The sequence below is a fragment of the Notothenia rossii genome (genome assembly GCF_949606895.1).
Source record: "Notothenia rossii genome assembly, chromosome: 7".
NCBI lineage: Eukaryota > Metazoa > Chordata > Actinopteri > Perciformes > Nototheniidae > Notothenia > Notothenia rossii.
In genome coordinates this window covers 18,115,863-18,139,834 of record NC_136905.1, presented here as the reverse complement: position 1 = coordinate 18,139,834, position 23,972 = coordinate 18,115,863, and the positions used below count along the sequence as shown (strand labels likewise).

Genomic DNA, 23,972 nt, shown 5'->3' with positions numbered 1-23,972 from the left:
AATACCTAACCTTTAACAATAAAAGGAAAATGCAAATCTGACCTTAGATGACGGTGTAAGTTAAACCTTCTCCCACTCTCCTAATCTCGGGCCCCACTGTGCTCTGCGTCACCTGTGCTGCCGCTGCTGTGTCTGATGAAATGTAGATGTTACAAAGAGCGCGTGGCAGCTGGCTTATTCAGCCTGCACCTGTTCCTTTTCCATGTGTGTCTGTCTGAGCACCCGTGGGGGGGGGGGGGGGGCGCTGTGGTGTATGTGCTTGTCTCTCCGTGTGTGCGTACCTGCTGTCTTCAGTGTTTTCTATGCCGTCTGCACAAGTACACTCGCAGGGGCTAATACAGTACTGAGAATTGTGATGTATGAGGCGTCAGGAACATTTGTCTAAATAGCCCCAAAGCCAAACTACTCTAATAAACAAGCTCGCGGCACTGCACATACACACTTAATTGTAAGACACATATAAACACATTCACACACTAGCTATCTTCTTAAGTGGCTTAAACTTTAAAAATGTTTTCCTGGTTTGTAATTTTTGCAATCAGATGAATTAGAATAGAAACATAACATACATGCTTAACGTTGTACTGCACAATACACTTTACACAATGAACCTCCTGTTATTCTGTAAAACACAGAGCAAGTTGATTTGGATCAATTTAGCAAGTAAACTATGTATTTGACTACATTCTGATTAACTTCTAATTGGTTTAATCTCTTTCAGGATGACAACGCTGACATCACTGAATGGTTTTGATGGATGCCTAAAGGGAGATTTGGAGATGGCAGCAGCCACAGCCACATCATCAAACTAAAGCAATGGTAAACTCATGTCAGCTCACCCTCATATATTCAGTTTAATTCGACCTTTTCACTCATTGAGTTATGTTTGGTACATTATGTGCAAACAGCAGTGAAGAAACAACGCAGTATGATTTTGAATTTGGTTTACTTTAATCTTTTATATAGTGCAGATTAATTAAAAAGTAAGATGCATGTTTGGTGGCATTTTGTTGATGTTTCGCTTTGTTTCTCTTTAAGTTGAATTGGATTTGAATTTATTCAGTGGTGTTTTTTTTAAATATGATTTTATAAAAACTGTCTAATTGGTTATGTTAACACGTTTAGGTAACAGTACAGGCAGTGCCCGTAAGGTTGTTTCAGTCAGTTCTTTCTTTTTTTTGTGAGGTAGCATTGTTGCCGCTCTGATGACTCATGGTTGCACAACACCTAACTAAGACACTTAATGTTGTTTATTTCTTTTATCTTGTCACCATGTGTTGCATATGAGGTTATCTATCACAGTTTCCTTTTTGCATGAGTATAAATCGATGATGAAGAAAGTTCCTTTCGGTGAAATGTGTTATTGCTGGTATTATAGCGGTTAATTAGAAGTATGAAATCATGCCATTTTAGATGACAAAAGTGAACTGTGATAAATTAGGCGCCCTTTAAATTCAGAATGTAATGTACAATGCAAGTGTGTGTACTCCAAATGTCCAGTTATTACTGAGGCCCTCCTTCTTCATCATCTCCTCTTCAGCCACTGTAAACTCATATCTCCCTTCCCTGATGCGCTTTATCTGATTCACGTTGAGATCTTTACTTTAAAAAATGCTGAGTAAGTGAATACAGGTCCTTGTGTGTGAGTGTGATGGGGGGAAGAGACACAGGGGGCAAAAAGAGGCAATTTGCAGTTGTGTGTCATTGTCTGTGTGCAATGCTAATCAGATCTTTATATCAATTCTATGTTAAAATGATAAACCTCTCAGACGTATATTACGGTTCCATGCAGAGCTGCACAGCTTGAATTAATTAGAAAATGCATTTATTCATCCAAAAAAAGCAATAAAACATCATCTCTCGACACTTTAATTGCAAATGACGGAGGTAGAGAGTGTTGAGTCATCACCTTCAGAGGGAATTTGTGTTTATGAATGTGTGTCTTAAACCATCCAAACGTTTTTGCACTTTTTTAATTTCATTTCTCAAACAAATCACTACTGTGCTTTCCTCTGAAAAAAATAAACAGTGGTTCCTGCATTAAAACATCTACAATTGGAAACTCAGCATATTCCAGATTTTTTTGGACCATCTGCTTTCGTTGAAATTTGGTATCATCCTCTCGCAGCTACTGACACTGACTTCTGATGTGGAAGTTAAATAAATAAAATAATTTCTCCATGGTAATTTTCGTCAAACCTGCCAAATGCAGCCTAAATATTTGACATGGAAGGAGAGAAGATCAGTGAGAAGCGAGATCAAAGGAGGGGGAAGGGTGTGTGCGTGTGTGCAAGAGTGTGTGAGTGTGTGTTGGGATGGTGCAAGTAGTGATGAAACGTACTCTGCAGTGGGATATTTTCAACACCACCAAATTCCGCTCCATCTCCTCCACACATGGGAGTAATCTAAACTCAAAGCAACATTGTGTGTGTGTGTGTGTGTGTGTGTGTGTGTGTGTGTGTGTGTGTGTCTCTGTGTTAGTCCTCAGCCAGCAGCAACTATTCTTCATATTCCTGTCACCTAGGTCTATTCTTCCTTTCTCTCATCTTCTTCTGTCTCCAAAACAACACACACACACAAAACGATTGTATTTGTCTTTATCAGTCCCTCCATTTTCTCGCCCCTCCTTGTGTTCGGTCTCCTTCGTTCAATATTTCATGCTTTTGAGAGCGTGTCTATTCTGAGCTCTCTCTCTCTTTCTCTCTCTCTCTCTACACTTGCCCTCTTCTCCTGCTCTCCCTCCATCCCTCCCATCTTCTTAAAAAAAAAAATCCCTTCTCTCCACATCACTCTTGCTGTCCTCTCCCTCCTTCTGCACCTCTATAAATCTCTCTCTCCCCCTCGCTCTCTATATCTCATTGCACTCTTAATGTTCTGTGCCCCATCTAACTCTTTCTCCCAACTCTGACTTACATTCTCTTCCACCCTTTCATTTCCTCCCCTCTCCTCACTGCTCCCCCCCCCCCCCCCCCCCCCCCCTCTGCTGGCTCAGTTTGCGTGACTATTCAAAAGTATCAGCTCCTCTCCTCCTTCCCTTAACCCCTCACGCCTCTCTCTTCGTTCCCCCTTGGATTCCTCTCCAACCAAAACACAGAGAAAGCCCTGTTCTCTCTCTTTTTGCACCTCTTTCGTTCCTTACATCCCCTCGCTGCCTCCCTCCCTCCCCCCCTCGCCGTTCTCCTTCTCCCATCCAATCTTAGTGGCACCTCTCCTCCTCATCCTCGTTTTTTTTTCTTCCCTCCTCTGACGCTCTACTCAGCTCCATCTCCATCCCTCCCCCCCCCCCCCCCCCCCAGTCTCCTCCTTGCTCTTAGCCTGTACCAGTGTTGTTTTAGGCACAGCAGTGAAAGGTAAACAGAGAGATTGAAAATTCGTGTCAGTCAGTCGGGTGAGAGAGGGACAGGGAGGGAGCGAGAGCAGCAGAGGTGGTGAGGGAGCGAGAGGAGGCGGGGGGAGTGTCAGTACAATTTACTAACACAACAGTGAACAGCGAAGCAGGCCAAGACACAGAGCGAGCGGGAGGCGGAGTGAGAAAGAGACTCCGAGTCCAAGAATGCCATTTGAATGCAGCACACATACAAGTGTACAAAAAAATATACATTGTTTACTGTAAATTTACATCATGTTCGTGGTACAAGCAAGGGTCCTGGTGATTCCATATGTGCATTGTTTACTTACCGGGGGCCCAAGAGAGGGATGCGGTTCCTATAGGGGCCTAATATCCAATTATCAGCGCTATGAGAAAGCTCCGATTAGATTTCGGGGTTGCAGAAAGGAGCACTTGACAGATGTGTTGTTGGCCGGCTCTTGGTTGAAAATGTCATAAGAGCCTCGGTGACACCGCATGCAGTCAGCCCGGAGTTCGTTTCTCATAATAACCCCAATACAAAAGTAATCCAATAGCACTGCAACCCACTCCTGGAAAATCTAACCTGGATGATTAGAATTGACAGGGGCGTTTCCTGAAACAGAACATGTCAGCGTTTGTTTTAAACAAAACAACGAAAAAGCTTTTTCTTTTTTTTTTAAATAGCTGCGTTTGAATGTGTTTCCAACTTGGTCTTCTTGGTCCTGATTCACCTTTTCCTTTTAAATATAGCCATATAGTACATTTACAAGCTGCCTCCTGTAGCTGCCATACAGTCAATCATCCACGCTCTGTAGGCTGGATTTGAAAGGGTCACTTAAACCACAAACACATATCCTTACTCAAAGGGGTATCTAGCCATGCAGATAGTTTTTGTTTTATTTGCAGACATTCAACAGATTCCTCCAAAGCACCTAAAAGCATATAAATAACCCATTATCCTTAGGACAAAGCACAGAACATTTTTTTTAAACGAGTGACCAAATATTTGTGTATCTTATTCTGGGATTTTCTACCATATTCTATAGTCATCCCCAATAAGTCTTACTAGCACATGTGATTTAAATACAGACCTTTGTATAGGACAATCACACGAGACAGGTCATGATACCTGAGCTCCATTCACCAAAGAAGACAGTGACCTTTAAAAGAAACCCCTAGAAAAGCCAGTAAATTAACTTGGAGTCTAGAACATTTGATCAGAGATAGCATTATTTATTTAGCGCCTTAATGTTATAACTACTACCAAAACTCTAATTCAAGTTATGGCATTATATTAGAATTGAACACTCTGATACAAAACTGTCTGCACGGACACCACTAGGGCTTGACCGTAAAATATGTATGTTCCTATGTTTACTTTACATGCATAAGGAATGATTATGTACATTTAATTGTACCAAGTGTTTGACTGTGCTGCTGTGATACTTCCCAATGCAGTGTGGCGATAAACCGAGATGCAAGCGAGAATGACTAAGGAGAAATTATAGACAGAGGATCGAGGAGAGCAGGCAAAGGAGGAGTGCTCATTAAAAAGTTGCATGGCTGCTGTAACGAAGAGAGATGGAGAGAGAGAGGCAGAGGAGACAGGTAGACCACCAGAGACAAAGCTAACAAAGGACAGAGGCAAAATAGCTCGGTAGCAGGAATCAAAGAGTGGAGAAAGTTTGCATTGGAAATGGAAGAATAAGGTGAGGAGAAGAGGGGTAAAGAAGAGAGAGACATTACATGGACAGCTCATGAGAGAGGTGGAAGGACTGGAAAAGACAGAGGGATTCCCCGATGGCATCTCATCTCACTCTCTTTCTTGCTCTCTTTCTCCCTATTTCCCTCCTTTTTTCTCCCAATAAATCATTCTGACTTCTCCTTAACCAACTCATTCCCAGCAGGCGGCGAGAAAACTGTAACAATCTTTCTCCTATCTGCTTTCTCTCTCTTTTTCTCCCCTCTTTTCTTATCTCTCTATCTCTTTTGTGTCTTTCTCTCTCATGCACACACGCACGCACGCACGCACGCACGCACACACACACACACACACACACACACACACACACCATGCACAGTTTGTGGCAGTGGAGGTGACGCAAATGACATGTCTCTCCAGGACACAGGAAATAAAAATTACAATATGAACCACATCACGCATGAAACGTGGTTTAACTCTGATATAACTTACTCTAAAAACAATTAAAAAACCTACAGTATTACAGCTCTTTTCTCTGCTAGGATTGTACATGATAATATGGCTGTATTCAACTGACAGTGTCTTGTGGATCCAATGAGGCTGGTAGTGGAGAATCCTTGCGTGACATTATGGGTGTTTTTAGCCTTTGGTGATAAAAATGAAAAGCGTGTGTGGCTGGGGAGGAGGGGGTGTTATGTGGGGAAACCGTCTGCAGATTGTGGCTGCAGACATGTTTGACAGAGGGGGGGGGTTTCAAAGCCTTTTCTTTTAGACCGCCAATGGAGGTCGAATAGTTAAGAAAAAAAACTTGAAGTCGCAGTGATGCCTGATGTGCTGCGACTCGGCCACAATATTGGAGGAATGCGCTTTTGTCGCTCGCAGGGGGTGGAGTTAGAAAGTGAACGAGAGCTGCCTACCAAACAGAGAGGGGAGAAGGAGGAGAGAGAGAGAAAGGGGAGAGACGGGTGGGCAGGCTGCTCACCGTAAACGATGGTTGTCGGATAGAGTCTTGAAGACCTAATGAAACTGGCTGAATTGTTAGCAGCGATTAAAGAGCTCCGCGTGCTTTGCATCTCTCGGATCCTTCGAAGGAGAAACTGCAGCAGCACGCAGACAAACAACAGTTAAAAAAAAGAAGAGGACTTTAATTTTTTTTACTATTTATTTTCCTCTAATTTTTTCTGCAGTAAGCCTTTTCACGGCAGCAGCAACTCTTTCCCAGCGGACAGGACCGTTTCATGCCAGGTGGAAGACCGACCTCTCGCTTGGACCCCATAGCGGCCTCACACTCTCCTCTGGCGGGCTCAGAAGCAGCAGTTCCCGGTGAGAAGAGGGGACCAGGCAAAGCTCAGTCTTTAGGGGGACCCGCTTACAAGGACTCCTACTAACCCCCCTGGTTTGAAACCCCAGGATTTGTTGGGAAAGGGAGGGGGTTCGCAGTTAGGTTTAAGGGGGGGGGTCCTTATTCACTTTACTCCACAATAGACTTTTACAACAGTTATTAACCAGAGTTGTATAGTCTTTGAACGTATACGTTTCTTTGCATGCATGAAGCTTTTGTTTCCCCCCTCTCCCGTCTGTTAGGCATTTGCTGGGATGTTTGAGTCGCGTTGTTTGGTGGGGTGAAGGGACCGAGAGAGTGGCCGAAAGACAGAAGGGACGGAGGCCGAGAGAGGAGCCGGGAGCATGGCTCTGATAGTGCTGTCTCTCTGGGTGCTAACGAGTCTCACCTGGGCGGACGTGATCCCGGTGCCAGCCAACAGGCACTCCGTTTACTGGAACAGCTCCAACATACAGTAAGACCCCCTCTCATTGTGCATATCTGTGTGTGTGTGTGGCTCGATGCATATCTCTTTTGATCCATTATCCACCTGTTAAAGGGGGGGGAAACATTTCCTGATTTGCACCCCATGTGTTGTCAGGTTCACACATTCACATTTTCAGTTCTGCAGTGTTTTTGATTGTGCCCTTCTAAGTATTTAGGATGGTTGTAAAATCCACTTTCTTCATCTGTATTTTTTTGTAAAGCAAACGTTTTTTTTAAAGCAATGTAGAAGGCCTGTCATGTTTCTCCTGTTTGGTGAGGCTATTTTTGAGCCTCAAAGTGCTCTGTCAGACCCCTACTGTGAAGTCAAGGTGGCTCCAAACCAGCTTTTTCAACATTTCAAATTGCAAAACTACTCAGACATATTTAGTTTACTCAGCCTAGCATCAATCTATGCATATCTTTCTATGTATTTAATCACTTCCCTCATATTGCCCTCCCTTCTCCTATACCCTTAACCATGCATGGCCGAGGAGGAGTATAAAGATTCTCTTTCCTTCCTCTCCTCTTCATCATGTGGCTCTCCTCTCTCAGGCTTTCAGGGCTCTTTCTCTGTCTTCTCCTCTATCTGGTTCAATTAGGAGCACTTCTTCATCCTGACCCCATTGTGTTGTAGCAGTGTCACTATTCAATCTCTCCTTCTCGCTCCCTCTTCAACTTGCTCTCTTCTTCTAGCTGTCTCTAACCCCCTTTCTTGTTTACACTCAGTCCGTTGGCCTTTTTGTTATCCTCCTAATCCCTCGCTCTTCGCCTTTATCTCGATCCAAGTTAAAACGCTTTTTTTTCTCCTCGCTCTCCTTTTTTGGTTGAAAGCTACCTTTTTAATACTGTCCTCCTGAGTCCATGGCTCTGCTGCTGGATCCTAGCGTCAGTCTGCTGCAACACACTGTAGGCTTATCTCTCGTCTTACAATCCACAGTCAAATCTTGTAAGTTTATGTTGAATTAGCGTTTCCACATGTCTCCAACTGTACATCCACATTTCTTCTCCTCTGCCCAAATTATGCAGATAAAATTGTGTTAATTTACAACTGCATGCCAGATTTCACATTAAATATTGGTGAATTTTGAAGACTTCCGTTTAATGAGCTTGCTGTGTAACGTAATGCATCTTTATTTTCTCAATCACTTACAAAAATAATGCAACTATCAACCAGCATTTTAGGTCTAGGAGGTGCACGAGAGCGCATGTCACACACTAACACACACCTTCCCTTTTGCTCTCCATCTTGTAGTGAAACCTGTCTATGTGTAAGCTATGTTTCGGCTAGCAGGCAGCCCTTAAAACATCTCAGTTTGCGGTATTTACGTCTTCAGCTGAATTTGCTTGGCCCCTAAGACGGGCAGCCAGATATACAGCAACTCATATTTTACGACTGCACTTATTAAAGACGTAAACAAAATGAAATCTCAGAAAATACACTGGTTTTAGCAGGAGGATCGATGATTCTGCCCGCCGACAATAACTGTAGGCCGATGATTTTAGTTTACAGCATGAAATAAAACTGAGAGGCAAGTTCATTTATAACAGAATGACTTAACATGAAGTAATGCCCCAAGTAATTGGAGCGGCAAACATAAGGTTATTGGTCGTGGTACAATACTGTGAACAGTATTAGTTTTCCTGAATGTGTAAAAAAAAAAATCCGCCATATTTTAGAAAAACTAACATCATGTGCATATTTTCGCTGTTAATGCATTACAGCTGATATTTTTCTCTCACTGTGGGGAGTGTTCCTTTTCAATTTATATACAGTACTCTTTTTTTTCCTCTGTAACAATTTGATAATAAATGCAAATGAAATTCCACCTTCGGTTTCCATATAAGAGACAGAAGTTGATTTAGATAAGATGTGGAAGAAATGCTTCAAGGCATGGAGGAAAAGGGAATAAGTAAACCCGGGACCTCGGTACAATCAGCTCAACGTAACATGAGCAGCTTTGACCTTGGTCAAATGTACACTTAATTAAGTCATTTGTCAGCTGCTTTTTGCTTTATGCTGCTCAGACTGTAAAGTAGAAAAAGGCCTGCAGATGATTCTTCTGACAATGCAGTGGGAGAAGGAGGCAGTCTGGGGCAGCCTAACCTTTAACCTGACTGTCCAGCACCTGAGTGCTGCAGAGCCCCGCAGTCTCTCCTCTCTCTTGCTCCAAACGTTCACTGCCGCCAATACGCTTTCAATCCCCGCGGCAGAATGTTCTCGGCCCCTGCAGTGTGAGTCTTGGTGTGTGTGTCTTTTATACAAGGCTGTGGTTAATTAAAGAACACTGCATCTCCGTGGACCTGCCTCATCCCTGATCTTCCAATCTCTCCCTCTCTTTCTCTTCCTCAGTGCACACATACACAATGACAATATATGAGCAGTGAATGGGGATAAGGGTTTCAATTCAGCTCACTTATTAAATTAGGAGACAGTGACAAACAAAAGGCAGATAAAGTGTACGATAACCATGTGTAATCTGCTCATTCAAACACTTCCTGGACATTTTTTAACGTACAGATCCTATTTCCAACCTTTATTATCATCTCTGCAGTCACACATCCCACATTTGTAGGGTTTGCTGGCACGTCTCTAGCCGTTGGCAATCAGCCTCTCTGGAGTTTCTCTAACTCACAGTGCAGTGTAGAGGTTTAGAAGACCAATAATAAGCTGTAGTATAGCTGTCAGTTTGAGTGGTAAACACATTGTAAAGCCTCAGGACCCTGCAGTTTCTCAACCAGCTTCCGACCCCGAGCCACTCATCAACCACCAGAGACAGGCTGGGACTGTTACCAAGGATTAACTGCTTCACACACACTCACAAAGATCAGCATGTGTGCTTATTAACGTACATTTGCATATGTATCTATGATGTTCCGAGTACACAAAAAACACATGTCCCCGCTGCGTACTTTTTTAACTTTAAGAAGGATAATTTCCCACGTTTGCGTCCTTCACAATGGCTGTTGCCTTTGCCTATCAGTCAATTGTCACCAACATCCCTGGGCATAAGCGTGTGTGTAACAGTGTGGGTTTTTGTGTGTGTGAGATCTCCGCATGTGTGTGTTTACCCTGTTACAGATGTCTCTGTTCATCGATGGCTGACTGAAACAAAAACAAATCCATCAGTCCGTTAAATCACACATTATCTTCCACCACCTGGCAATTAACCACCGCTGTGAGTGTGCACTCATGAGTGTGTGCGTGCGTATATATGTTTATGTTTAATCTAATAAGGCAGCAGTTAACTGGTTTGCATAATGGATATCTGGTGATATCTCTTAATTTATCAGTTGTATATTTCGGAAAGCGGTTAAGTTGCAAATAAACAAAAGGCATAAGCATTTCTAGACAGCAGTGTGTGTGTATCATTGACACTGTCACCTCAACGCATGCCACTGGAATGAGGCCAGCTATGGCAAGCAGAATGTGCTTCTCATAAAAATGCACATGCATGTGTGGTAATCGATGCTGATGTGGAACTTGTTTTATATTCATCCGGCTCTTCAGAGTGTGCAGAGACACGTCACGCAGGGCAGGAGAGAAATAATGCACGAATATATGAGAAGAGGTGAGAGAGAAATGCAATGGGACTGCAAAGGGGAGAGAGGAAGTCAGGAGTAACACAAACAGACTTTGTGTAGAATTATAATAGAGCAGGGGGAGGAGGGTCATCATGATAATAATGCTTGGCCAGGGCCCTGATCCACACACTGGGTTCTCACATTAGACATCATAAGACAGGTGGAGTTGTGTGTGTGCCTGACAGAGAAAAGGGAAACACAGACAAGAGGATTAAGCAGACCAATCAACCAACCCCTCGACAGCAACACAAAACTATCTGTCTCCCAGCCCCACTTAGGACAACAACATTTACATTTATGAATATCTGCACAAAGGAGAGTATTACTCACTCACTATCGCACGGTGTGTGTGTGTGTGTGTGTGTGTGTGTGTGTGTGTGTGTGTGTGTGTGTGTGTGTGTGTTCGTGTGTGTGTGTGTGTGTGTGTGTGTGTGTGTGTGTGTGTGTGTGTGTGTGTGTGTGTGTGTGTGCAACTAATCCATCATAGGCGTTCGCTCCATCGCTCCATATGTCAGCCACCGCTGTGATGTGTTTTTGTGCACATCACACACACATAAAAAAACCTCAGACACAGCCTCAGTGATCATAATAAGAGTTTTATAGAAACAGCTATCAGGTTGTTCTGTTGTTCATTAGTAACACATAATAAGGCCACATGGTGTAAGAGTGAATGGATGTGTGTGTGTGTGTGTGTGTGTGTGTGTGTGTGTGTGTGTGTGTGTGTGTGTGTGTGTGTGTGTGTGTGTGTGTGTGTGTGTGTGTGTGTGTGTGTGTGTGTGTGTGTGTGTGTGTGTGTGTGTGTGTGTGTGTGTGTGTGTGTGTGTGTGTGTGTGTGTGTGTGTGTGTGTGTTGCGTGTGATGCAGACGCTTGCATAGAGACGTCATAAATTAAAAGCAATAGGAAACACCTGTGTGATTGATGACTACTGTTTGCATAATAAGATCCAGTGGTCTCCCTTTCACTCTCTCTCTCTCTCTCTCTCTCTCTCTCTCTGTATGTGCATGTGTTGTTAATACATTTTTCTGATTGGACAGGTGTGGTATGTGAGCCGAGACATGTACAAAAAAGAAGGAAAAGAAAACAAATGAATTCTTATCCTTTATTTCTTTTTCCTCTTAGGGGATGAGCTAGATTCAGTAGAGTGCTCCCCCCTCTCTCTTCTTCTCTCCTCCAAGTGTCTAATGGTAAAGCACTCCTGGGGTGTTGGTATTTTGGGAGCTATGTGGTTTAATGTGAACGTTGTGAGACTCTTTCTCTGTCAAATTAACTTGGACTAAATCTTTCCAGTGCTAGGATATATGTTCCCTTTGTTGTCTGTTTCCTCTTTTCTTTTTTCCTCATCCACACTTTCATTTAATTCCCTTCTTTCCACTCTTCTTCTCTCCTCTTTGAGATTTTGACGAAAGCCACCTCAAACACAACTCCGTGCAGATCTTATGAATTTACACATACTCTTACATTGATCTTGGGAAAAATACAAGCCTATAATATCGAGCCCACCCCGATTTTTTCCACCTCTTCTGATTGTGCCTTTCATCTCCTCAAACACTGCCCTGCTTATGATCGACTAATCGGAAGCATTGCTGTGAAAACGCAGTATTGATGTGTGGCGTTTGCGCTCGCTCAGTCTGGATAAAACGCAAACTGGTCACTGTCGTGGTTTGAATTCAAAGAAAGCAGGTTCTTAGGGATTTTAGGGATGTAATACTGCTAAGACGAATCCTATGAGAGTCGGGCCATGTTGAGAATTTCTGATCCAGCAACGCAAGAGTCTTATAAGTGTTAATGCCTGGCCTGCGATTAGTATTGATTTAAGTGACTGCTGAATCCATGCTGGTGGCTTAGTGGTTGGCAAAGATGCTTTGCAGTAAAAAAATGTATTGAGACTAACAGAGTGATTGCTCGAAATAACACTAAACAAAAAACACGTCTACCTCAGTGTCCATTTAGTTCACTTCGTTAAAGTAAGAAATACAAATATCAAACGTAGCAAATTACACAAATCAGAAAAGGTATGTGAATTGTTTATCCTAGAAGTTTCACTATGGATAAAACAAGGGCCGGATGATGTACTTACAGTAAGTTGTAGCAGGAAAGATGAAATGAAACACAGAAAACAGCATCACTGCTAGTGTTTCCCACAGGTTGAGAATGTATTTTTGGCAGTGAACCTCCAGGGAGGTGGAGGTGTAGCGTGGTCGGCTGCAGTGAATTCACAAGCTTAGCAGCGCACATGAATGCTGAGTTCTGGCAGACGTGTCAATGCTCAATTTCATCCGTATTCTCCTACAAACGTGAAGATGAAGAAATAAGATAACAGAAAAACATCTTATTGAGTGGGCCGTCCTAACGCATTTTTTGAACGGAAGGTTTTTTGTCGTTCATTTAATAAAGACGAAACAGGTTTTCTTTTTAACTGATAAACATGACACACAAATGATACGGGCTTACAACATTTAGCACTGCATGGCTTTATTCCTTGCTGGCTGCTGACTGTTTCATGTTCGGACCACATCTGTGTGTCATTTGGATATAACCTCAAGGATAATGCGTAATGTGAGATAGATATTCATTTGGAATCTGTCCTTTTCAATGCTTGGCCAGTGATTTATGAAATTCATGAAACTGTCGATTCACAGAGAGGTCTTAAATGACACAATTTTATAGAAAATATGTGGTGTTGGAGCTTTGATGTTCTGAGAGTGCTCCGAGTATTTATGTCCCATGTAATTGCTCTATTTATTTGTTTTCAATAAAGCGTGAATGGCATGTTTGGAGGGAGCATCATTTCCCCGACACAATCAAAATGTTAGATTTAGTCAGTAATCTTTGCATATCTTCGAGAATGAAGTGTGTTGCTTGTATTAATATTTCTAATTCAGCATAAACGTGCATGTTTATCATGTAATTTGCCACCTGCTGGGAATCCCTACTAGCTTTGAGCAGCTCTGCAGCTCAACTAAATCCTGGATCAGACGGGATGTCTTTTCTCTGTTAAACAGCACATTTAATGGCTATATTGCCTTGCCTAAAAGGATGGTGAAATATGCATCATCACTCCGAAATATCTCGCTAGTTAGGATCTTTTTTTTTCTCACTGTAGATGCTTGATAAATATGTTTGCAGGTTTTGGTTCTTGTGCTTCAGTTTACACTCGCTTCCAACACCACGCCATCAGTCAGATTGGACGCTCTAAATACCCAAAGGCGTGACAAATACTGAGAGTTATGTTATGGCCACTGTCTATTCTCTCAGAAATTCAGTTTGGAAAGCCTTAAAATTAAGAAATGCTCCTTTCAGGTGATTGGATAATGTTGGCTTGGCACCCCCAATTATTGTAGCTTTTAACAAGCTGACTGGCACACCTGCGACCCGGCCAGGTGTGAAAATAAGGTGAGCTAGAAATGTAAGCTTCTGCCCTGGTGGCTTCCTGAGTGAGCCAAAGCAGCAAAGACTGGGATCAACATTGAGTCGATAACATTGACTTCCCCTTTACCTTATTTGTAAACTACCAGATGCACACTCTATAGCTTTATAGAAGCATACCATTGTTTTCAACAGCAGGGATCCATTTTACATTGCACCTAGCGGCTTTTCATTGCACTAGGACCCGCAGAAGTTCACACACATCCATATTGGCTTTTGTTCTTGGTGATTTCAGGATGTTAGGCAGTCTGTGTTTACTGTGCTGCACAATCTGGAGGTAATCCCAGGACAGTGTCTGTATGAGTGATGTTAAAGCATAGAAGGGAAATGAAGATCTCACAGATGGGATTGAATAGGGACAGTAAAGTGACAAATCTTTTCAGGAAAGTAATCTTAACAATGAATTCCTAGAAATCAAAAGGCTATACCAAATGAGATTTGTGTTGATTTAAGTTAAAATGCTGTCGCCTGACGCAGATGCATTCTTTTTGTTCCCTTGACAGCCAAATGATTGAATGACCATCTTTCCTCGTTATCTGTAGATTTTTAGGGAAAACAAGAATGTATCTTTCCCACCCATGTGTTAAATTTGAACAAATTGTCCACAGAGAGCCAATCCCTCAGCGATGGGCTGGAGGCAATGCACAAAAGCATTCAAATACACACTCAGGCGCACATGCCCGATGTTGTTGTTGATATTAACATTATTCTCTGAGCCGACGCCTAAGCTCCAGCAATGTAATCAGGTGCTAATAACAAGGCTGTGATGTTTACAAGCTGTTTGAAAGCGCTGTATGTGTGTGAGAGAGTGCGTGCGAGTATACTCTTGTCTACTCTATTCCTTGCCAGCACTCTTGGGGCTTTGGGGGGAGGGGGGGGGTTTCTAATAATTCAGACTGTCAGCTCCTGCACACACGCACACACACACACACACACACCCACACACACACACACACACACGCACGCGCACACGCACACCAGATGCTCACATGCTGTGTTTGTGATGTGGCTAATGGTAGCAGCGTAGTGGCAGTCTGAGGCCATATGCTGAGTTTGATCACAACAGAGCAGAGTGGTCTAGTGTTGATAAACTGTACCGACATGACAATTAAGAGTCCTCCGCATTAAGACAATAACGTCTCACGTGAAAATGCCACGGTTTTAATCAAACACACCAGGAGTCAACTGTCGCACATCAGGATAGAGGAGCAGCAGGGAGGAGAGCCAAAGCTTCAACAGGACGAGTTTCTTTTGTCACTGCTCGCCAGGCAGAAATGATGCTTATTGTTTAGCTTTGATTATGAATATTGTTATGGGTTATCAGAACTTCAGTTTTATATGGTTTTATTTTAATGCTAGTTTCTCCGTAACAGGTTTTCATAAGAAACAATTATAGCGAGATGTGAGAAAGTCCTAATTGAGAAGGTTTGATTTAGCAGCCAGAGGAAGAGGAAAAATGTCCTCACTTCAATAAACTGCGGAGGGCACAAAATTATGCTTATTCTATCCACAGAGAGAGCGCGGCAGAGAGGGAAAGAGTCTTTAATTGAGGTTTTATCCATTTAAGCTGTCACTAAGAGGCCAACTCTGAAACCTTTTAACCACTCTCCTCTCAGTAATGACACAAATCAGAGAGGAAATGCGTTTGTGTGTGAGCGTCGGTGTGAATGTGTGCGGGTGCGTGTGTGTCCGCGTGTGTTAGTGTTCGTGAAGCAGGAGGGTAATTATGCGGAAATTGGGAAATGGCTAAGTGAATTATGACCTTGTTTCAGCAGAAGGCTTTAATCAGTCCCAGCCAGGCCAGAGAGAGGCAGAACTGTGCGCTACACAAGCACTCTGACAGCCACCAGTCAGTAAAACTGTCAACCGGTCGGATGTGTCAGTGGAAAGCAGCCAGTTAGTCCAAAACATTGGCAGAAAATTCATTAAAAAGAGCCATATTATTATATCGTCCTTGTTTTGGTGTTTTGTATCTGCATATAAGTTTGTGATGGTGGGTCTTCAATAATTCAAAATAATCATATTTAGCCTTTTAGACTCTTTTCACATTTTGTATTGTAGGCACAACCAGTATTTATACTATCAATTACAGATTATTTTTCTTAATTAATATGTTTTTTAATTAAACGTCTGGAAATAGTGAAAATCGCCCACTTCGACTTCCCAGAGCCAAAAATCATTACATTGTAGGTTTTTTCCAACCTACAGTAATTTTTTTCAAATGTAGTAGACTGGAACCAGAAACAATGTATTGTTAAGCAATATTGTTGCAGAATAAGTTCCGTTAATGTTATCGTTTTATAACTCTTTAATCGATGGGTTGGGTATAAGAGAGGAGAAGTTACTTTTTTGCTTTCTATTCCCTGCTGGGGAAAACTATGATAATTCAAATGTTGTTCTTGACACTTTTCGGCCTTTCGAAGTTCATGTGTTTGTGAGTGCATGAAGGCTGTGTGTTTGCTCGATCATGTATGAAGGTCTCCTGCTGTGCAGATGTGTGTGAGGTCACACACATGGGTCAGCAGCACTGCTGTGTGTTATCGGTCTCAGAGTGCTTCTGTCAGTACTGCTCTGGCTTCTATGTCTGCCAATGTTGGATCGATGGCGTCGTACACACATTGCACGCGTCCCCGCAATATTTCAGCTCGTTCCTCCCCTCTCTCTTTCTCGTCGCCTATCATCGTCTCTTCCCTCCCCTTCTTCCTTCTCCCTCTCCCGTTGGCAAGACTTCACGCCAAAGTCTTATCTCTCTCTCTTATCACTTTCCTCCTCCTCCTCCTCCTCCTCCTCCTCCTCCTCCTTATTATTGTCCTCTATCTCCGTACTACTCTAGAGTCTCTCTTTAGATCTGATCAGCTTTGTGTGTGTGTGTGTGTGTGTGTGTGTGTGTGTGTGTGTGTGTGTGTGTGTGTGTGTGTGTGTGTGTGTGTGTGTGTGTGTGTGTGTGTGTGTGTGTGTGTGTGTGTGTGTGTGTGTGTGTGTGTGTGTGTGTGTGTGTGTGTGTGTGTGTGTGTGTGTGTGTGTGTGTGTGTGTGTGTGTGTTGCTTCTCTATGAGGGATTCCTGTTCTTGGCTTCATATCTTGGCCAGTGTGTGTTTGTGTGCAGAATGCCAATATAATGTTGCACATCTTCTTCTTCTCATGTGTTATAAGAAATGTATTATGTGTGAGCAGTGTCTGACACACATTTTTTTTGTCCGATAAAGAGAATTAATTGAAAATATTTTTCAGCAAAACACAAAATATTCATCAGTTCAAGCTCCTTTCATCACACTTCACACTTACTGATTGTCTTGGTTGTATATTGAATGTTTTCTAAGGTTTATAAATTGTTGTGGTTTTGCCAGAAACAAGCAATTTTTAAGACTTCACCTTCTCTAAAGAAGTTTAAAGTGTAACTCATCCAGGGCCGTCCCTCCCTACAGGCCGATCATGCAGACTGCGTGGGGCCTCATCTTGAGGAGGTTGCCTCAACTGAGCCGAAAATGCAGCGCACCTTTGCGCTTATGGGGCGTGTAACCGAGGTGATCTCTGGGCCCATAGATCTCGGCCTCCGTTACGGGTTGTATAACTTCATTGTTGGTGATTGTGTTCACCTGGTGCCCTGTGTTGTCTCCTTGCCCTTCACCTGTGTCTTGTTCGTTTGATTGGTCCTGTGTGTATTTAGGGTTCTGTTTTCCTGTTAGTCTGTGTGTGGGTGAGGTCCTTGTTGCTGGTGACTGTGTTCACGGGAGACAGTCATATTGAGGCTGTGAATCCTGTACACAAAGAGGAATAAATGCCCACACCGGGTTATATTTGAACTCTCTGCCTCCTTGCTTGGTCGGGCCGCTCAATGGTCAGCTTCACAGGGCGCAATTAGTGTGGCGCGGCAAGGTTTCGCCGCTGCGAGGCTCCACTAGCACCCCCCAACCCCCCCGTCGACGCTCGCGAAACAGAAGGCCTCATCATTTAACTTTGCGTGGGGCCTCATGTTGGCCAGGGACGGCCCTGAACTCATCAGACACTTCAGCTACATGTCTAATGAAATAAGGTACTAACAGTGTGCGATGCATCCGTCAATACAATTGTCTAGTGAGCAAGGACTGTGTAATTGATTCAGTAATTGTTACCTGTTGAAAATTCTATTGAGAAATCATCTGTAGATGAAATAACTAAATGGGGAAAGTCTGTCCTTTTTAATTACCTGATAAATCCAAATACCTAATCACTGCTATGCACAAATCCAATACTCCCATAAAGAAGTCTGAAACATTAATTTGCAACATTGCCTGTTTGGATATTGGCAAACTCCATATTGACTTGGGGTACACATTGTCTATTAATCTAGCATTATCTGTGGGATGTAGTGTGTCTCCTCTGTCAGTAGGTTAACGTGTACATGTCTGATTTAATGTATACCTTTTGACCTTTGGTGTGCATGAATTTACAAGAGGGACAGCTGTTTTTTGTGTGCATATGTGTGTACACTGTGTAAAATCAATGGATCTCAATTGAGGGAGATAGAAGGAGGATGCTGAGAGCTGGAAGTGCTGGCTGGCCTCAATGCTAACACCCACACTGTCTGTAGGCTCTGCTTTCCCTTCCTACGCTCTCAGGCATGGGAATGTGCTAGCACTACTGTAGTAAGGCTGCATATGAATGAGTGTTTACCTCCTCTCTCAGCCAACTTCTCTCTACGGCCGGACTATCAGTTTTTTAATGAGAGAGTAAAGTCCATGGAAGCTGCTGGAGGTGGATATGGACCCTGTCTTCATTTCACTTGTGTTATAGGGAGGGAGACGCAGCGTAGAAGATAGAGGGTGGAGGGCTGTTTGGAGGATGTGGGAGTGCAGGGTTGTTTTAATGAATGTACCCCAGTTAAGGGGGGGAGATGTGGGGGGAGATGTTGCGAAATAGGATGTGTTGTGTTGATGGAGCAGAGTTCTTCGCAGCCAGGCAAACTCTCCTCCCATCTGTGTGTGTGTGTGTGTGTGTGTGTGTGTGTGTGTGTGTGTGTGTGTGTGTGTGTGTGTGTGTGTGTGTGTGTGTGTGTGTGTGTGTGTGTGTGTGTGTGTGTGTGTGTGTGTGTGTGTGTGTGTGTGTGTGTGTGTGTGTGTGTGTGTGTGTGTGTGTGTGTGTGTGTGTGTGTGTGTGTGTGTGTGTGTGTGTGTGTGTGTGTGTGTGTGTGTGTGTGTGGGGTGTTGCAGAAAGAAAGTGAGAAAGAAGGATTTGGAATGCCTACAAGCGTACCACCCACACACATTACCCACATGTATTAGACCCATACATTTGCATACTCTTCACTCTCCACCTCTTGTACCTCTCTTTCCATTTCTCCCTCTGTTTCCCCCTCTTCCATACATGCACACACACGGTCTCTCACTGACACACACACACACACGTGCAAGGAAAGCTCGTTTCACAGGGACAATCTTTGTCATTACCTCCCACAGCTTCCTCAAGGGACTACATTGTTATTTTCTTCCAGGCCTGATCAAATAAAGTAGAGCAGATAGGACACACACACACACTGCTCCGCACACAAACATATAGAATCACAAACACCTTACACTTCTATATTTGCTCAAGCATGAGTGAATAAAAAACCGAACAATGACACCTATCCTCCCACTCATTGTCTGTGTTCAAATTCAATTGTTGCTCACGCCACAACGTGAGTGTTAAACCCCATTGAAGCCAAGAGTAATTCCCAGCATATGTATTGCATCACGGGTTGCAATCTTCTACAGTGTCGGTCCAAATAATCAAAGGCTCCATGACACTCTCCTCTTGGAGCAAAGGACTCCTGAGATGGGCAGTGGGTAGGCAGAGAGGCCAGTTAAACTTTGCATCAGCCATATCTAAGGGCCTCTGTTGCTGCCGGAGAGGAAAGAGAGAACACAGAACAAGAAAGACCAGACAGAAGAAAAAAAAATCATTGATAGAAGGCGAAGGAGGGGAGGGCACCGAAGAAAAGAGAACGGAGGGTCTAGCAGAACAGTACTGCCAAAACTGAGGTCAATTGTGATGAAAATGGCCGTTCACATGACCACAATAGCGGCTGAGTGACAGCACTAAAGCAGCATGGACGGGCTTATCCTGATCACTCAGGGCCTTGACTGGGGAAATCACAATGCCCCAGAGATCTGTCCTTTTTGGGCTTGGAGGATCACAGAGAGCCCACGGTCCCAAGCTTTGGCCCTGAAACGTCCCTGACATTACCATATCAATGCAACCCCGGCTATTCCGCCAGGGAGCAGGGCGGCTAGCGATAGTGCCTCCCGGTTAGCATCAGCCTGTGCCTTCACAAGGCTATTCAGCGGGGAGTCAATGCTAACTCAATGCTAAGTGTGAATGGGAAGAAGTGTAAGCTCACTCTTTTAGCGTGAACCCATGTCTGCCGGTCCATTCAGACAGGAGATTGTGTGTTTTTAAGTCTCATGGCTTTCTCGCCCTTTATCTCTACGCTCCACTTTACTTTTCACATTTGAAGTTGTTCTTATGTTTATCTGTACTTATGTAGGTTTTTGGTTCTGTTGCACACAGTAGTATCGACCAGTTTGACATACCAAAAGGTGCCATTATATCCTTGCTCATCTTTATTTGTTGAATAATAATTTTAGAAAATGTTTGTCAAGGTCAAGTTCATTTCCATCTTGACAACCTTACCGTCTGAGTTGTTTTTTTAAAATATAGGAACAACTTTATAGAAAAACAAGAGTTCTTTATCGCAGAGGGACAACTGGCCAAACATTTACTGATAAAAAACCTAGGTGATATACCCTTAAAGCTCCGGAATAACTATTACATTGACCTCGTAGTTAAGATTAACTTTTGAACTGCTGTGTCATACTGTTAGCAAGCTAATGTTAGCTTTGTCAGTTTGTTCAATAAGCTAGGTAACACTAACAGTACTTGGCAGATAGAAAATACGTTTTTAGTTTTGAGCAAAGGACAAACCAAGTCACGAACAACAACAAAGAATATGTAGCCTAATTTTGAGTTATTATTGATCTCTGCCCAACAACTACTTTCTGTTGTACATCCGGTTTTTAATTAGAAATGTATGGAGTTTTAACTCAGTGTAGTGGGTCCCTGCTGTTCAAAAATAATATTATATTTTCTTAACTTTGGAACAGATATGTAGACTTTTGGCAAGATATTTTTTCTTCTAAATGTTCGTATCAGTACTCAGGTCCCATATCTCCTTTAGTATCTTAACTCAACAGCCTTGTACAGTTTCCATGTAATAGGAAACTACTAAAAAAAGCCGAGCTGAGGGTGGTGTGAGAGCATGTTAAAACCTCCCTGTGTTGTGAGGATATTATATCAAACGACACTTACAGTAGAATTGATATCATTACAATGCAATTAGAGATATTAGCCAGTACGAGTACAAGCCACAATGTAGTGTTAACCTTATTATTACGCAATGGGGAGGAAATGGATCATCTGGAGAAGGAGAGCTGGTCTCTTAATGATGCAGAAGAGATGGAGGAAGAGATAGAGAGAGGAAGGAAGTAAGGAGACGATCGATGAATAAAAGTAAAGGATGGAAAACTAAAAGGGCAATGAAGAGGGAAAGACAGGTGAGTTATTGTCCGTAGACTTCTTGCTTTGTCATTGGAAATCAGTGCCGTCGGGCAGGACACTGTTTGATTTTGTTCTTCTTGTTTCAACCTGTCAGTCAGCGCATACACACACACTTACACACAGACACGCAGATTTGCTCCAGTCGGCCACTGAGTATCGGCAGTGAGCTGAGAGGTTATCATGCGTTGTCAGGTGCCAGACCCACTCTTGGTAGCAGGTTTGTCATTTGTAATTAGAGAGTAAAGGATCGCTGGCTTGTTTTTTCTCACCTCTCTCTCCTATTCTCTTGCTGAAGTCTGCCAGGGTATCGACAGACAAGTGACAGGACACACATACACACCACACATATACATGCACTGACACACGTTTGATGGGCCAAGTTTGATTCTATTAAGTGGAGTTTGTCAGTTAGCCAGTGAAGTGTGTGTGTGAATGCTGATGGCCAGACAGCGAATCCCACAGAGCTAAACAGGATCTGAAGCTGCCTGTTCAGACACTCACAACACTGAGGGGTGACTGAGCAGTGGCAGGCCTAACTATGATTATTTTATGTCAGTCACACACACACACACGCACACGCACACGCACACGCACACACACACATCCGATCTGGTGTTGTATGGCTATGTGGTCACGGTCCATGTGGCTCTGAGTTCTGGTCACGGTTAAAGAGGCTTCCTTCTGGAGTAGAGGGGGGAGTTGAGTCTTAAGTTGAAGAAGGGGGGAGTAAGAGAAGCAGGAGATAATAAGAGGGCTAACAGTGGGGGTGGAGAGCTGGGATGGACCATGGAGGGAGGGAAAAGGGGAAGATAGAGGCTGAAGGTGGGTTCTCCGATTATGAAAGGCTGCGTCCCTCCATTGCTGTGCCATTGATGTATTCTAATGCTAAGTGTAAGGCTGGGCCTCGACTGGTCTCTGGGAGAGACGGGCCTTTGATAAGCACAACCAAGCTCTGGGACTTGCATGCCATTCATATGCGCATCCTTCGCTCTGAGTATATGTGTGTGTGCATGTACACACTGTTTTTTTTGCCATTTAAGTAACAGTTTTTCAGCCATTTACGGCAGTTGTAAATTGGTCCAATTTCCATATCAATGTGAGAATGTTTTTGGATGTTTTGAGCATCGCACCATCCTAATCCTAAATTACCCCCTATCCTGCTGGATGTTTTTATCTGGCATCCTATGATTCTGTGTGTGTGTGTGTGGGGGGGGGGGAATGTTACATGGAGTCTGAACATGTGGCGTTTCGTGTGTGGCCGCGGTATAACGGACCACATCTGATCATGTAATTGGCCATCTGCAGAAGAGGGCAAAGTGCAGACTTTCACAGAGGACTACATCTCACTGGCCTGTTCAGGAGTTGTGTGTGTATGTGTGTGAAGCCTCGTCCATGTGTGCCCTATAAACTATGTGTGTGTGGGAGGAGACGGGGCGCTGTTGTGCCGATTGCTTTGTTTGCCGTGTGTTCCGGTCCCCAACCGATTATAGCATGAAATTCCACACACATTGTATAGCAATGGGGAGTCTCACGTGTGGACAGGCACACACAGACAAACGCACACACACAATAACACACCAAAGCAAGAAGTCAGAAAGGGCTGTTAATGACTGTCGGGGACAGAAAGGGAGCGGGACTGTGGTGGTGTCAAGGCTTTGTGACAGATGCTGGTTGTAAAAATGCCTTGCTCACAGGTTTATTGTTATGAAAAAAAGTAACGATCAGATTCAGCAAGATTGATGTCATTCCTTCTTTCTTTCTCTTTTTTTCACACAGACACACACACACACACACACACACACACACACACACACACACACACACACACACACACACACACACACACACACACACACACACACACACACACACACACACACACACACACACACACACACTGGGACCTAATCCCCCTCTGAGCCCTGAAGAGTCTCTCCCATCAGTGACCCTCCTTCCACTCGAGCACTTTGCTTTCCCCTCTCCACTTCCTACTTGCATTTGTTCTTCTACTTCATCCTCCTCTCCGGCTTGTTCATCTTTCTTCACCACCTCTCAGACGATACTTCACGAACTGCTGTGTATTTATCAGGGGGTGCATGCCTCGTGTGTGTCAGCGTATATGTGTTTTTACGAGAGATAGGGAGGGGGGGAGCGTGTCAAAGAGTGCTCATCTTGATACTTTCATTGCTTCTCTTTTTGCCCAAGAATATGATGGATGTTTCAAACAGAGCGAGTCCTGAATATGAGAGCCAGCCGCTGATGTTGCTTTCACCTGTGTGTGTGTGTGTGTGTGTGTGTGTGTGTGTGTGTGTGTGTGTGTGTGTGTGTGTGTGTGTGTGTGTGTGTGTGTGTGTGTGTGTGTGTGTGTGTGTGTGTGTGTGTGTGTGTGTGTGTGTGTGTGTGTGTGTGTGTGTGTGTGTGTGTGTGTGTGTGTGTGTGTGTGTGTGTGTGTGTGTGTGTGTGTGTGTGTGTGTGTGTGTGTGTGTGTGTGTGTGTGTGTGTGTGTGTGTCTCCGAGGCACTGAAGGTTA

General features: G+C 43.6%; 1 protein-coding gene across 1 annotated transcript in view; it reads left to right on the top strand.

Annotated features, from left to right (window-relative positions):
- Positions 1–5,892: 5,892 nt before the first annotated feature.
- The window catches only part of efna3b (ephrin-A3b), a 49,744-nt gene continuing 31,664 nt past the window's right edge, over positions 5,893–23,972 (top strand). The window contains exons 1-2 of the mRNA XM_079641395.1: positions 5,893–6,374; positions 6,636–6,847. Of these exons, the coding sequence (XP_079497521.1) occupies positions 6,738–6,847 (110 nt within the window). The 5' untranslated portion in view covers positions 5,893–6,374; positions 6,636–6,737. The remainder of the gene's footprint in view (positions 6,375–6,635; positions 6,848–23,972) is intronic.